Raw genomic sequence first — 16,208 nt, 5'->3', positions numbered from 1 at the left:
GAGGTACTTTTGCCATTTATTTCTTTACTTCTTTAGTTATCAGATCAGTTAGAAAGTAATCCTGCTCTGTAGAACAGGTGAATGAATAAAGATATCCCCACAGTTGCTTGCAAAAAGATGGCTTGGATGAAAAGATGAACTTTGTGATTGTGAGGAATATTCTTCTTTTGAGGAAAAAAAAAGGCAGGAAAGAAAGAAATCCACCAAAAACCAAACCCTGCCAAGTTTTCTGTTAGTATTCTCCAAAATGAAATGTATAGACTGCAAAAAATGGCAGGTCAGAAGTTCCTACTTTAGGTGTCTTTAAGTTAAGATTGTCTCCTTTCAGTGTTCCCTCCATCATATATATCAACAGTCATTTTATTGTTTTTGTTCCTGTGTACAGCAGGCGAGTGAACAGCAAATGGTAAAGGCTACTGACTTACCAAACCAGTTTTATGCATTTTTGCTTGTTTTATGCCAAGAATAGTATAGTTTAAGGCTTCTTTTAGATATAGTGATTCTCTTTTCATGGTGAAGAATGGAAACATTGCAAAGTATGTTTAAACACATGTTACTCTTCCAGCTTGAATACACTTGGATCGGATTCTAATCACAGTTCGTCCAGAGGAATTTATGGAGCAGGCAGTTCGTCTTCACGATCCGGTGCAGGGAATCATAAGCAATGCAATGCAACAGCACACCTTCACAGCAATAGAAATGCACCTGATGTTGAAAACATCAAATCCAAAACCAATTCAAGTATATCTAACAGGACTTCAGCACAAGCAGCTTCCATGCAGTCAGTAAACAGAACGGGCCCCTTTACCTTGGATTCAGGTGCCACAGCTCAGACTCATGCCGTAGGCAAAAGAGCCAAGGGTACAAGGCAGAACCAGCAGGTGATGCAGCAGCAGGCACCAGCTTTAGCAGAGCAGCCCCTCCAGCAACCCCCAGCATCCGGGCCCCAGCAGCAAGAGCAGCAGACTGAAAGTGCTTTGCCACAGCTCCCGCTTCTCAGCCCGCCTCACAGTGAATGTGCCAGCAGCAGAAGGCACAGCTCGGAGGATTCAGATCTCACTGGGCTCATAGAAACTATGGAAAAAGACTTTGACCACCCAGAATCCCCTTCCCCTGATGTGTTTACAGAACAGCCCCCATCTCCACTAGCAAAAAACAAAGGTAATACAATTCTGTTTTAATGGGATGATTCCCTGGGTAAACCACAAGACAAGGTTTAATCAACTGTAAAAGGTCATGTTTTCATAGTGTGGAAAGGGAGTACATCTCTGTGGTTCCCTACCTGTGCTGTGTGCCTGTGTCTTGAACACTTTTGTTACCTTATGGCAGTGATGTTTGCTATGCAGTGTGAACTTGTCACTCTTCCTGCAAAAATGATGGCATGTTTTGATGAAAGCAGGTGTGAATATCTAGACACCTGATTCTCTGAAAAAGAAAAATGCTTTTTGTTGCTACTCCTTTGCCTTTGGATTGGCATCTGTCCCTCCCACCTCCATCATTTGGGGTTGGGGCTCAGGGTTGAGGAAGGAAAAAGGAAGTTGTCCTAGTGTGTTGTGGAAAGGGAGGGGAGGGGAGGGGAAGAGAGGGAGAGATGGGTAAATAACCCCTGTGGTATTGTTTGGGAATGGAATTCTTCATGCCCAGACTTGCAGCTGTAGAAAATCCTTAATGTCAGGTGGTCAGCAAATTAATATAAGGCACCTGTGTCTATACATTACATTCATTTTTGGATGAGGCTAGAGTTGAGTTGTACTTGTTTATCCATCTTTCCCGTTGTGTAGTGCTTAGAATAATGAATTGGATTTCATACATTAGATACGTTTAGACTTTCGAAATTATGTCAGTTACTGCCTTCTTACGAACACTTCTTGAAGTAGGATTTTTAATTATGATTTTTGCATTAGAAATTTCAATTGCATCCTAGAGTTACATGATTATTTAGTGTTAATATGTTTATTTCTAAACAGTTTTTTATTTTTTGCTGCTAACACTTGTACAGAAATGGCACTGATACTGTGTTGCTTATTAGAGATAAAGTTAAGAAAATGAATCATGGGAAGGCATATAAACACTGCGATATCTGTAAAATTGTGACTCACCAAAGACAAAGGCATCACTCTGTAATGCCTAGAAATGAGTAGAAAGTTCTTAATTAGTTCAGAGTGGATGTTAGGATGTGTTTGGACTTTCAAAGTGAAGACTCTGAAGTGGTGTGAGGTTTTGCTGTCTCACTGAAATATACTACTCTGTTTCTGGGCTGTTATGTTTTTAGTTTCCACAGTGGGAGGTGGTTGGGAGATTAAGAGAACTGCCATTGATTTGTCAGATATGCATTCCATAAAGGCTAAATAGAACTCCAGAAGGTGATGTGATGGTAGGGAGTTTTCATGGATGGTGTCCATAATGGCAAACAGTGCAATGTTGGAGCTCTGGAAAGCAAAGTGTCTGGTAGTGAGGATGCAACATTCTCATGGGTTACATATGAGCGTACATGGGTGTGCAGTGGGCTGATCCAGTCCATGTACTGAATGCCTGAAAGCACTTTGGAGTGCATCTTCCATTACTAGCTCCCCCTAAGAAGGAAGCAGCTCTTGCACTTGAGAGCTTTTTGTGATGCAGCTGCACGCAGTATGTGGAGATCACCAAGTTGATTTCAAAAGCATATTCCCACTCCAGATAATGTAGTGTGCCCATTTCCATTTGTCCTCTTTAAAATGTAAAAATGTAAAACCACAGGGAAAGTTCCGTAATCTATCTGCACCTACATCCACACATGGGTATTTGTCTTTAGATAAGTATTTAGAGCTAATCACAAACTTTTGCAGAAGCAGCAGATTCTGGTCTAAAACTGGCTGTCATAAGACCCTGTGCAGAATTGCTGTCTTATATAGTCTTCTGTTTCAGCTTCCTAATACTTGGATCCTAGCAGACTGAAGTGGAGGCTGCATTAGATTTTTGTTAAACAGCTGCTTTATGTTACATTTTAATATCATGATAACATTTTACATAGATTTTCTAATTATGAACATTCAACTGCTTAGCAATGCTGAATGTAGACTACATTTCAAGTAAATTTTGGAATGAGGCCTTCTGAGGCCCAGCCAAAATGCCCCCAGTATGCTGGAAGCCAACCTTGAAAAAATGTTCATAGGAAGATCTACTTGTATTTACAGATCTATTTGCATTCACGCTAAAAAGAATATTTTTATCTCCAATACTTTTGTTGTCCTAGATACTGAAAACACTTATACTTATGTCTTAAAAAACAAAGGTTGAAGGTGCTGATACGTATCTGGTATTTGCCAAAATACTGAAGACAAATTTCTGGTTTGGTACAAACTTTACTATTTTGCCAAATGAAATACAGCAGCTGTCATGGTGCTTCCAGTCTCAATTCCAGCTTGAGCTAGTACAAATTCCAGAAGAGGCAGAATCCAGTTATTCAGCACAGGTTACTTGAGTCTTTATCTGAGTGAACAATTAAATCCATCCAGGAGGCTGTATGCAGGCACTGTGTGGCTCATAAATGAGAGTGCTTATTTTGAAGAGCAGTATCTTAGAAGGATCCTATGAGTAAAGGCACATACTACAGCTAGTAAGACATAAAACTGGTATGAAACCTCAAATCCTGTGAGAGTACAGCAGCAGGCAATGGTAAACTCATGAAGACTGCACACACATATGTGCATTTGCTTTGTATTGAGAATAGTTCACTCTGAAGGAAAAATATGTCAGGAGGAGAAAGTACACTTGGGTGTGAGATTTTCAGGTTTTGGTCATTTGAGTTTTTTACCTCTTTGCTACACAAATACTGTTAGTGATTTTTCTCATCCACATTGGTCTTATTTCAAGTTGTTCTATGTTTTGTTGGTTTTTTTTGTTTCAACTGACAAGCATGCTGATAATTTCTGTTCTTCATTTGTTTGGATGACAGAGCTTTTGCCATCTTCAGAAATTTATGTTTAAATCTAATGTTATGTGGTTAAACTGTCAAATTGGAGTCTGTGGTGTTTAAAAGGAATGCCAGGAGCAGAGCAGAAAGGATTTATAGGTAACCAGGTGCCCACATCCACGGAGAGGCAATGAGGACACAGCTGAGGAGCATAAATGCAGTGGTCATTAGGATTCTTCTTTTGCTCAGATTTGGTGCAAAGGGGCAAAAGTTGGTGTGTCATAACAGGCAACAAGTTTCAGAGGCTTAATCACATGGGGTAGCCTCCAAAATGAAGGGAGCTCGCCTGTCTCTGGGCACTGCTGCTGAGCATCTGAAGCATCCTTATCTTTCTAGGAAAAGGGAAAACGATTCAGCGCAAGACTAAACCACAGAAGAAGCGGGAAGAAAAGGACAGAAGAGGGAAAGGAAAGCAACAGGAGGATGAGCTGAAGGATTCCTTGGCAGATGATGACAGTTCTTCAACCACAACAGAAACCTCCAACCCAGATACAGAACCACTTCTCAAAGAGGTACAGCACTGCTGAGAAAAGGAGGCCCTTGTATGGCCACGTGTCACCTGTTGAAATAGGAACACAGCCTCTCCCCCCCACACCATCCTCATATAATACCTAATAAAGGAAGAATGTTAATTAAAAAACACCTTTCCTGATTCTTGCCTTCACTGTATCAAACCTGCACCTCTGAGTGTGAACATGATTGAGCCCTGTAGTCTCAGGACTAAAAATGCCCAGGTGACTGTGACTTGAATTAGCCAGCAGCTGTCAGCAGCATTGTGGTAATTGTCTCTTGGCCTGTTCTATTTGCAGAATAAGATGCCAAAGTGCGGATGCTAATTTCATTCAGTAATTAAGGTGCATGCTAAATCATGACTTTTGCTAGTTATAAAGGCTCAGATCAATGGTGGTAACTTGTCGCACGTAGTTAACTTAATTACCTTATACAATTCCTCTGCCTTAACTTATTCAGCTCACATGCTCCAAGGTAATAAACTAATGTCTACAATTTGTGTAGTGGTTGGATTGTCATAAATACTTTGTCATAAAGCAAACTCTGACAAACAAAAGAGAGGTAATACCAACGGGAAGAAAACCAATCCTAAACTATGATATCTTAAATTTGAACTTTGTAAAAGACAGGTATTATAACTGTGGGGAAAAAAGAAATTCGTGGGATATATTTTAAAAGTTACAGTTTAGTAAGTTGTCACTTGAAAGTTACTGTTGATTTTTTCAAGATGGCTACTTGAGAATATACTTGTATTTAGGAAGTCTTAGAAGTGTAGTTAAAGAAAATAATAAATTGAATGGTGAAGTTGCTCATATTATTTGCTTTGTTGAAGAGTCTATTTTAGGTAGCCTGGACAGGATGCAGCAGATGCGGTAAAGGTCTCAATACAGAGCTAGCATCATATTAGACTCAGAGGCCGTGGCCAGGGGAGCTGCGTATTTGCAAACAACAAATTTGCTTGAAGCTCATTAATTTTTTATTTCTATCTCGGCTTCTCTAAATAGAAAAAATAGAAACCATATAGGCAAACTCATTAAGTCATGAAAAAAGACCTTAAATACTGCAAAAATGCTTGTGTTTTCCAACAGCATTCTTTCCTCTGCCCTCTTTTTTTACGTGTGTTCTGATGCAAGAGGGACTTCGCTTTTCATGATTATTAATGTGTCATTATATCTTTTATAGGAACCTGAGAAACAAAAGGGAAAAGTTTCAGCAGAAAAACCTGAAAATGAAATAGTCCCAGTAAAACAGAAAACCAAAAAAGTGGTTACAAGTATCAAGAAAGAAATCCCTGTAGATGTGAAAACCAGGTAAGCATAATTAAGGCTGTTTAGTTGGGAAAGTATCATGTTTAAAGGGAAGATGGATTGATAAAAATACCTGTATTTGACTGTTGTAGATGCCAGTTTGGCAAACACCAACAACAGGTACCTTTAAGCAGCTTCCTTCTACATTCTTCCTTCCTGATGTCAGGGAATATCTGAAGCTTGCAAACAATAAATTACTTAATGGAAACACAGCACATAAGTGAGAGCTAAATCCAGTGATGAAAATCAGGCGAAGCAATGTTAGGGTTTTTATAACAGGTATTGCATACCAAAAGTGGGGTTAATGATTCTAGGGGCAGCACACTGAGCCAGTGCCTTTAGCTGCCCTTGAGAAACTGCAGCCTCAGTTTCCTTTTTCATATCAGTAAGGTCAGTCTTGGGTACTTTATTAAAGGAGGCTGCTGCCACTGCCAGTCCCTGTCCTTTACTGGCATGTGGTTGATTGCAGAGCATAGATGGGGGAAACATGAAGAATCTTAGTCTTACTAAGACCAGTTCATTCCAAAATAGTATTGTGAAATCAGATTGGTATCCAAGTGCCACAAAAGTAAACATTACTAAATGGAGGTATGGTGTATCAGCTGTGTTTTTCCTGCTGTAATTAATAGTAGACTGAGTTTATAGTTAGAAGAAATTACTGTTCTTCAAAATGTTTCTGAAAACATTGCCTGGCAAAGTCTCCTCCTTATTTATTCTTAAATTATGTACTTTGCTTTCTCTTATAACTCACAAATTCATTACGTGTGACAGTTTTCAAAGACCACAATGACAGCTGGCTTGGAATTCTTCTGCAAGAAATGGGAGAGACAGAATCAAATACCTGGAGAAAAAGAGCAATATACAGCCAATTGAATTTGGTGCTGCATTTGAGTAGATTTATATTATTGATCAAAAAACAATCCTGTGCATTTAGGGCAATGGCATATTAGGAGCATAGGATCTGACAGGGGTGTGTAGGGATAGAGGAGAAAAAGGACAACTGCCATTTCTTGTTGCTCTGTGTAATCAAATGGGTTTTGTGATCCTGGAGCTCCAGGGTGAAAGCTGCTTCTGGGATGTGAGTGAGCCTAATACAATGTGGAGCAGTGTGGGTCATATATAAATGTGTGTGTATGTGTATAGATATGTATATAAGTGCTTTTCAGTACTTCTGAAAGGGCTTTGAAATAAAAGAATTTCTGTTTTCTTTTAGTCCCTTGGAATTGTCTTATACTCCCCCCCTGGAAAACAAGCAGCGCAAAACCTTTCCATCCAAGATCTCTACACCACACCTTTTGTCAAGTAGCTCTAAATCAAGGAACCTCCCCAAAACAAGAGGTAGTGTGAGGCTGTTTTTTGTAAATACCTCAAGAGTTTTAGATCATTGTCTGTAACCCCTCTTGAGTGCTTAATTCTAAGTCTGGTGTGAGAAGAAAGCTATCAGTTTATTATCTACACACTTGGTTTTTCTTTTGTTTTAATAGGTCCAAGCAGTAAATTAATGGAGAGCAGGCCATCAGTATTAGCAAAATTTCTTCCCAGTGGTTCTGCACAGGAGCTAGGAAACACCAGCAGCTCAGAGGGGGAAAAGGATTCTCCACCACCAGAGTGGGACTCTGTGCCTCTCCACAAAGCTGGCAGCTGTAAGTAATCACTAGACAGTGGCAGAATGAGTGTTCTGCAATTAATATCTGTAGTTAGCCTTGATCTGTTTATAGATCTTCCTGTCTCCTTATCACTGCATAGCTGAGCTCCATTTTTCTGCTGTAGGCCCCATATTGGTAGCATCTGGTATGATTTGGGAGGTTTGAAAATGGCATAGGCAGAACATGGGTCACTCCACAGCTCTCCAGTGATGAATAGGTTTCAGAAAGTGCTGGAGAAATTGAGAAAATGAGAATTACTGCTCAAAAAATTTGTATTTCCTACAGTAGATGGGATTTTGCTTGGTCAGGTCTGCTCCAGCCAAATTTGGAACTAATTAGATAATTTGTCCTTGAGAGGGAACACTAAAAACACCTTAATGCAATGGTTAGCTTGGGACACTGTTACAGTTTTTCTGGTAGCATTGTAAATCCCTCATGTGAGAACCAGCTCACCTCCTCCTGGTTGTTTGTGTTGCAAATCAGTCTCTCTGAAAATAAAGAGCAGACCTGAATAACCATAGGTGAACATAGAGAAGGAGCTGCTGCTTCCATCACTGGGAGCAAACAGCCTTTCTCATAATTCCTCCATTTGAACAGAAGGGATAGCAGAAGTTCAAGAAGCCTTTGCTATAATGTAAATCTTACAGGAAGATATTTTGTGTTTCTCTTTTTAGCCACAGACAATCTCTATAAGCTCTCTCTGCAAACCCTGAACGCAGACGCTTTCCTGAAGCAGCGGCAGCCCTCTCCAACACCCGCCTCTCCATCTCCCCCTCCTCCTCCCACATCCTTTGCTTTTGGGCCACGAGGAGGCACTTACAGCAGCATCGTCAACAGCAGCTGCAGCAAGTGAGTCCAGATCCTCCCTCCTACTGATTTCCCAGGCACTGAGCACTTGTGGAACTGTGCTTCATAGGGGGCATCTCCCTATTCTCAGACCCATTTCCTCTTCCCATGGAAACTGCTTTTCTGCAGATATACCACTGTGCATATCTTGCCTTGCTGTACAACATGGTAGATTGGAAAAAATGTGCAATTACATTAAACTGTTGAGGTGTTATAAGCATTTTCTTGAATGCTAGCTTAAATTGATGTTTTTTTTAATCAAACTGCTGAAGTCCAAAACCTTACTCTTTACCCTAATTTTTTGGTTTCTTTCTCATTTTAGTGAAACAAAAAACAAGCAGCCTAATGGTACCAAACATAAGCTGGCAAAGGCAGCTTCTCTTCCAGGCAGGAATGGAAACCCCACTTTTGCTGCTGTAGCTGCAGGTTATGACAAAAGTCCAGGTACTAGAACCAGTTTGGAGTACTTATTAATTCCAAATATTTCTTGAATATTGTTATTTTGCTGGGGTTTATTTTACTCATTTTTTACATACATATTCTCGCAGGTGGCAGTGGATTACCAAAGGTTTCTCCAAGCAAGACAGATGTTTCCAGCAATATCAGCATTTCCCACCCAGTTGTTGACAGTGATGGCTCTGACAGGTAATTTTTATATTCTCTAGGCAAATACCTGGACCTGTAGAAAAGAAGATTGAGCTGTTAATGGTGTTTTGGAGGGAGTGACAGAATTCATTCTGGTTAGGTTTCCTTAAACTATTTTTTTAAAGTCTAGGCACATCATCTCTCACCTTGCAGAAAAGTTTAGGAGTTGCAAGTGACTCAAAAGTAGAGAGAAAGATGTTCTGGATGTGATGGGAGCTTTTTCCACCTCATTCCAACTCAACATTCTGTTCCTGGGCACCCACACAATGAGAAATCAGCTTGGCTCTCTCAGTGCTGAGGAGTGTGTACCAAGGTCACTTGAAGGGTCACAGGCAGAGTACCTTGCTGTACAGCAATGCCTTTCAGTCCCGTTTCAACAGAGATCAGAACTGTCCATGGGCTTTGTGCTTTCAGTAGGAGCAGGACAGAGCTGCACTCAGTCACATTCCCTGAGGCACATGTCTTTTCTGACATTTTGGCAGTTGTAAAAAGCAGTAACCTTTCTGGAGTAAGAAAGAGACTTGAATTCAAGTTTCCATATGCAAAGGAATTGCTTTCTGAGTGAGGTCAGTGCATTGGAGTTTTTGTTTTGGTGGATGTTTAGCACTGGTTCCAGTTAACACATTGTTACTTTTAATAAGCTTGTCCATGGGTGTGTTCGTATCCCTTCCAAGTCACTGTAATTTTATCTGCTTGAGAAAAAAACTGTACTGTGCCTTGGACTCCATGGGTTTTCCGAAAAACTGATCAAAAGAGCTACTCTCGTGTTTGTTTGATACTCATTCTCTAGATTAAGAGCACTGTGTATATTATTGTGTTACTCCAAGGTGGGTGTATACTCAGGAAAATGTATATCACCAAAATCTATTGTTAAAACAAGACAAAACTGATTTCCTAATTCTCGATCACCATTAAATATTTATTTAGTATGTTTAACTATATATATTTTATATAGATTAAATATAATAACTAAACATATATACACACATACATTTGTATATAGATCAGTAAGTTAATATTGTCAGTAGTACTGTGTTAATAAGTAGTATACTGCCTTTCTGTCCCTCCATAAAATGTAGTTCGGGTTTGTGGAGTCCTATCAGCAATCCCAGCAGTCCTGATTTCACACCTCTCAACTCCTTCTCTGCATTTGGACACTCTTTTAACTTAACTGGAGGTGAGTTTTCCTGTTCAAATATTTTTCCATATTCAAATACAGGTAGAGAAATGCTGTGTCTTCATTCCACTGATCTAAATACAGACAGTATTTCCATCCTCACTCCTAAAAAGGAAGACTATCTAGGAGCACTTGTTAAAAATTTGGTGTCGTATTCTGAGTTTCACTCCAGAGAAACTTAGTGAAATCTCATAGAGTGTTTGATGGGCTGAGAATGCTTGGGTTTGGAGTTTCTCTGTTGCAGTGAAATTTCTGCATTTTGGGGGTTATTTCCTTAGTCTTCTTCCTCTCCATTCCTCCCTCAAAGCTTTACTGTAGGTCCCACAAATGTGCCAGTAGGCCTGTGGTTTCCTGAGCATAAACACCTGCTTAAAACCATGGCACTGTTAAGTGAGGCAGTGGCCCAGCCTTCATGTTGCTTTCCTCTTGTGTTTTCCTGCAGTATTTGTATAGCTGCACAATGAACTGGTGCATACTAAACCCAGCAATTAATTACTGTATTTCAATATTTGGGTGAATTTCCATAAATGTAATAGAGGTGGCCAGGCATTGAGATTGCAGGGCATGGATGCTCTGTGTACTTGGGCATGTGTGGTGTGTTTTGAGGTGGCTGAAAAGATGATAAGCAAAATAAACTTTGGATGTGGCATCAGTGTGTACTGAAAAAATGCTGTTTACTGCAACAGTTTAATGTCTGTTGGAAATGTAAACAATGGCAGCTGCTGCTGTGGGGTTCTTGCTTCTTCAACAGCAACACTTGGCACCCGTGGCTCTGAGGGCGCCAGTAAAAGGCCTGGGATCATTTCTGTGTGTGAGAAGCAGGCAAGCCACAACTGCTGGTGCTCCCTTTTCCTTCTCGCAGCAGAGATGGAGCTGGGGCTGGGGCACTCCCAGTGCTGCCTCTTACCAGGAGTCACCTGGGAAGGGAGTGCTGCAAGGCAAACGAGTACTGCAGTCACAGAGAGCTGCCAGGACTCTGAGTGCTGCTGTGCTTTGGCTGGACTGAATTACCCACAGCAAGTGTTCAACTCTTTCCCCACTATAACCGTGACAAACTTTGTGGCCCTATCTGATGCTGGTCACATGAGATGAGATTTGTATTACTGTGTGACCACTTCTAATATCACTGCAGCAGGACCAGCTAGAAAAATATAGGAAATAATGGTGAAAAGTATTGTTCTTGGAAAAAGAGGAAGGGTAATGTATTCATTTTTATTTCATTTTATTTTTAGAGGTTTTTAGCAAGCTTGGTTTAGCTCGATCTGCTTATGGGCAGGATGTTCAGAGAAACTGGAATGAATTCAATAATGTTCCATCATCCATCTGGGATCCTTCAGCTACAGATTCTGTACCCTCCTGGCCAACAAGCTCAAGTTCCCCAACTCATACAACTGCAGTAAGTATTCAGTCCATCCAAATACAGTGGTTTATTCCTGTTACCAACCTGTTCTATATGTGCCATCTAATTTAATTCAGAGGAATTGGGGATGAAAAGAAATTAACTGAAGAATAAAAGAGGTAATTTACATATATTCATCTTGGTGTATTTAAGTTGACATGGCTGTTGGACAAAGTTATTAGTCTCCTCATTTGCAAATGATGAATCCATGTACACTGCTTCCCATAAAAATATTTCTCACAAGAGCACCTTGTAGCTCTTACAAAAGTGTGTTCTGCTCCCACATCCTTCATGTTTGCTCCTGTGCCATGGCTGGACACTGCATATGTTACTTCAGGTTTCATGGACAGTTGCAAAATAGGCAATATGATAACTTCCACACTTTGATTCTGCTTTTGAATCCAGTATTGCACCTGTTTGTAAATTAACAAAAGGTCCCAGAGAAAAACTATCTAAAATACCTTAAATATATTCTTTTCAGTTTAGGAAAAAAAACACTAAAGGACTGAACACAAGGTGAAGTCTTTAAGACTACTTATTTTGATGAAGATTTTGAGTATAGAAAAAGAAAAAAAGAAAAACCCCAACTTCACAGATTGTAGTGCTGCACTGTCATCCTTGTGTCAGACTAGAACTAATTCTGCAACAGCTGTCTTCACTGCCAGCTGAAATCCTTCTTCATGTTGCTGAAAATGTTTTTGTAGTGAGTAAGAGGTAGTGTTTACTTCACCTGAGAGCAGTTCAGATGGAGTAGGGGAAGCCAAAGAAGGTCACACAGCTTCTTATAGACACAGGCTTGCAGATCCCACCCTTGTCATGTGGTTACAACCAGAGCTGGAACCTCACTGAAACTATGTAAGGAAAGATGTTTGGATTTTGGTTACATGGAGGGCAGGTTTCTCAGCATTTGATAGAGGGAGGGCTTGAGGACAACCAGAACAAGCTCTCTTGCTCTTAACTTGTATTTCCTAGCTGCTTCTAAAAAAAATTTAAACGTATTCTTCAGGAAGCATCAAGATGGAAGCCAGACAAATGGTATAGAAGAAGTGTCAGGTACTCCACTTAAGTATTTTGATTTGGAAGGAAATATTTTAGGAGCTTACTCAAGGAGAAGATCAAGAAGCAAGCAGCAAACTGACTGAAATACTCAAAGCTATTATAAATGATAGGGGTATTTTCAAGTGCCTATGGCAAGCCAGAACAGGAAAGCTTGGCTTTTCCTGTTACTGAACCTCCTTGCTCTAGGTGCCTGATAAGAGAGCAGGTACCAGGCCAGGGCCCTGCCCTTCCTCTGTTCTGGGACAAGAGCCAAAGCAATTGTTGCACACACCACTTAGGCAGTGGCTCCCGTGTTACCCTTTTTCTAGGAAGGTTTCTGGAGAGTTGATTTTGGTTGTTCTCCTTCCTTATTCCTCTTGCTTTCTCCTTGTATGCACAACTCCACTTCTGTGCTAAAGTAGCATTTGCCTCCTGGATCCCATCTCCCCTCAGCCTTGCTGCCTTGCTGGTACTTCTCCCCAGGTTTCTTTCTAACCACATTCTCCTACTCCCCATTTCTCTATTTCTCTGTGTGTAGTTCTTCCTGCCAGCCACCTTGTACCTCCTTCCACCAGCCTTGAAAGGGCATAGCAGGTGCTTTTCTCTGCTGCTCCTTTCCTGATTGCTTCTGATTTATGAGCAAGTGCCTTTCTATCATGATCTCCCAAACATTTGGGGACCAGTAGGAACAAATAGTTCCTGCCTTTTGCCTGCAGCAGGAAATAGGGTGGAGTTTTAGTGTGTTAGGGTAGGTTCCTGAGCAGCAGAGCGAGTATTTCGTGCTGTAGGCTTAGTAGTCTAATGCCAGTATAGCTTAAATATAACCATTTATTTATGTGACAGTAACACACTGTGACCCTGGTCTGGCTCAGTTTCTCAGTGACATCGTAGAGGACTGATGTTGTTGGCCTGGTTAACCCCCAAGTAATGCTCAGAGCTCCTGTCCAGCCCTTGGTAGCAAATTTTGTGGTGAGGTAGCATCCAGCCAGTTTCAAGTATGATTAGACTGAGCCTGTCTTCTTCATTCCAGAGCAGAGAATAAAAACCTAAAAGGAAGAAATTTTCAGATTCTACCTTGTTTTCTTTCCTAAAGGGATTTTTATTTAAATCTTCAGATGCAGGCTACACTGGTTAACCCTTAGTGTATGTTATCTAAGGGCAGAGATCTTGGGAAGGGGTGCCCTATCTCCAGCTACTAAATCCAAACACAAAGATGCTTTTACCTAACAGCACTTACTCAACAAGTCTGCTGCTTTTTGGGTGTATCAAGTTTCCAGTGTATTTGCAAATTGAATTTACAGCATATGTACATTAAATCTGTTGACACTGGATTATGTAGTGCCAGAAGCCTACATGTAGCAAGTTCTGTGCTAATATTAACAGAAAGTTATGCTAACCTTTCTCATCTCCATCTTTGGCTGCTTCCTGGTATCACTTTCCACCACACCATGGGTCAGGTTCTTCTGCTTGCTGTTTGCTACTCTTTGGGCTTTAGTAAAATACAGTTGACAGAACCTGGGCCTTGTGTTCCTGCATATATTCTCTAGGCTTGCTGTACCTGTCCTGTATATCTCAGATGCATTTGTGATGTGCTGGAACTCACCTGCATCTGCACCATGACCATTTGTCAGAGACTTCCAAGTGTCTTGGAGCCAGGACAGACTTTATGGTATTCAGTGATAAATGGCCAGTTCTCCTATCCCCTCTCCCTTAATCTGAAGAAATTCTGGATGGGCAAAAAGTACATACTGGGAATATGGAATAGGTACAGTGGGACCGAACACAAGCAGATTCATCCAAAACAGACAAGGTCTGACTACAGGACAATAAATTTGCAAACAGCAAAAAAGGTGAAAAAAGGACTTTGCTGTTATCTTCCATTGCAACTTGAATTTTTTTGGTTTTTTGAGACTTAAACCTTGTTTATCTACCTTATTCTAACTAGTTTGTTTAAGCATAAGTGTTCTGGCCCTTGTGTGTTGAATACTCATAGTGCTTAAATTAGCTCTGGTATGGGGACGTCTCAGCTGCAATGAGAACAGCTCGAAAGCTGTAACGTGACTGCGCCCTGCAGCCTGTGCAGCTCTGGGAGCATTCAGCTGCAGGAGCAGTGTGGCTCCTCTGGGCAAGCTCTTGTAAAGGCAGGTCAGAGCTCTGTGTTGCAGTGAGGATGGAAGGGGTTCCAGAGCAGGCTTCTTAATGCTGCTGCTCGGATACTTTTCTTTTGGGGGGCTGTAAACAAGGTGGAAATTGAGGCTTACCAAACCACCACTTACCTTGCTCTGTCTTTACTGCAGTCAATCCTGGGCAACCCCAGTGGCCTGTGGTCCACCACTCCATTCAGCAGTTCCATTTGGTCAAGTAATCTCAACAGTGGCCTTCCCTTCACCACTCCAACAAACACCTTGTCAGGCATTGATCTCATGGGTACTGAAAACTCCACCGCTGCTCCGCCGCCAGCCGCTGCTGCCACCGTTGCCAATCCTGCTGAAGACATGGGACAGACCTATAATCCTTGGAGAATTTGGAGCCCCACAATTGGAAGAAGAAGTTCAGATCCTTGGTCAAATTCACACTATCCTCATGAAAACTAAAGCAAAAAGAAAGAACTCTTATCCAGGTCATGATACAATTCTGAATGCAAATTTTTGAAACACCATTTTCAAGCCGTTGCTTCCCCCAGCCCCACTCCCCCATCAGTCATGCTTTCATCACTCGCTCCTTTTTAAAGTCTGTCCTGCGATATGGTAGTGTGAGATTGCAGATAAGCTTGGAATGTCTGGGTGTGGTCACAAATCCCAACTATGGCTAAAGCCTGTAAATATGAACAGTTTCACTGGTTTCATATTTTGCCATCTGCCATCTTTATTTAGGAAACAATTTGAACTCTAAAATGGTCCTGGCATGCAATACTTTCATGAAAAGTTTGGGTTTTTAAATTTTTTCCAGTGTTATCCTCCAAGTTCTAATTTAAAATCAAAAGGCACTTTGTGCTAAAATGCAGAGTATTTTTTTAAAATAAGGCTGTCTTTGTTAACACAGGTTGTAAGAATGTAAAAAAGGAAAAAAATCAACAAAAAATACCAACAAAACCAACATAAAACCTTAAGAGCAAAGTGGCTGAATGTAAGAGCATTCTGTTCAGACTGTAATACACTTTATGCTGTTTGTACATTTGTAAACCTGAATGCATTTTTAAGTTGAAGTGAAATGCACACAGCCAAGACTTGTGCAAGAAACAAGATACCATGTGCATTTCTTACAGATACAACTTTGGGTTGTACTTTAAAATAAATACGCTTTTTTCAAGATTTGTCTGCTGTAGTCCTGTTCCCCTTGTATTTTCTGAACTTGTGTGTTCATGACTCCACTTGGCACAGTCTTTGTGCCAAAATCTACTGCACACAGAGCCTGTGTTACCAGAAACTTCACTGCAGATGAAACCTGGCTTCTCAACAGCGTGGGTTTGTATTGCAGCAGAGAATAGAAACTGTTTTCAAGGGTTATGCAGTGCCACCCACTTGAAAATTCACTGGATAGCAAAAAGCTGGAAAAATGTCTACATTCTTGAGTTTCCAGGTGTCAGGCATAAACTGCTGTTTATGCTTCACCCATACCTTTGTAACACTGTTCTTGCATGGGTCTGAACAAGAATGTTACTATTCTCAGATAATGATTTATCTGTCCC

At 40.8% G+C, this 16,208-nt stretch overlaps 1 protein-coding gene across 1 annotated transcript in view; it reads left to right on the top strand.

Moving 5' to 3' along the window:
- The window catches only part of TMEM131 (transmembrane protein 131), a 93,835-nt gene extending 78,004 nt beyond the window's left edge, over window positions 1-15,831 (top strand). The window contains exons 31-41 of the mRNA XM_053934530.1: window positions 566-1,161; window positions 4,289-4,464; window positions 5,645-5,772; window positions 6,983-7,107; window positions 7,254-7,412; window positions 8,090-8,264; window positions 8,584-8,705; window positions 8,810-8,906; window positions 9,986-10,083; window positions 11,316-11,479; window positions 14,818-15,831. Of these exons, the coding sequence (XP_053790505.1) occupies window positions 566-1,161; window positions 4,289-4,464; window positions 5,645-5,772; window positions 6,983-7,107; window positions 7,254-7,412; window positions 8,090-8,264; window positions 8,584-8,705; window positions 8,810-8,906; window positions 9,986-10,083; window positions 11,316-11,479; window positions 14,818-15,114 (2,137 nt within the window). The 3' untranslated portion in view covers window positions 15,115-15,831. The remainder of the gene's footprint in view (window positions 1-565; window positions 1,162-4,288; window positions 4,465-5,644; window positions 5,773-6,982; window positions 7,108-7,253; window positions 7,413-8,089; window positions 8,265-8,583; window positions 8,706-8,809; window positions 8,907-9,985; window positions 10,084-11,315; window positions 11,480-14,817) is intronic.
- The last annotated feature ends 377 nt before the right edge of the window (window positions 15,832-16,208 follow it).

Source organism: Vidua chalybeata, chromosome 2, assembly GCF_026979565.1.
Source record: "Vidua chalybeata isolate OUT-0048 chromosome 2, bVidCha1 merged haplotype, whole genome shotgun sequence".
Lineage (NCBI taxonomy): Eukaryota > Metazoa > Chordata > Aves > Passeriformes > Viduidae > Vidua > Vidua chalybeata.
This window is presented reverse-complemented; position numbering and strand designations above follow the sequence as displayed.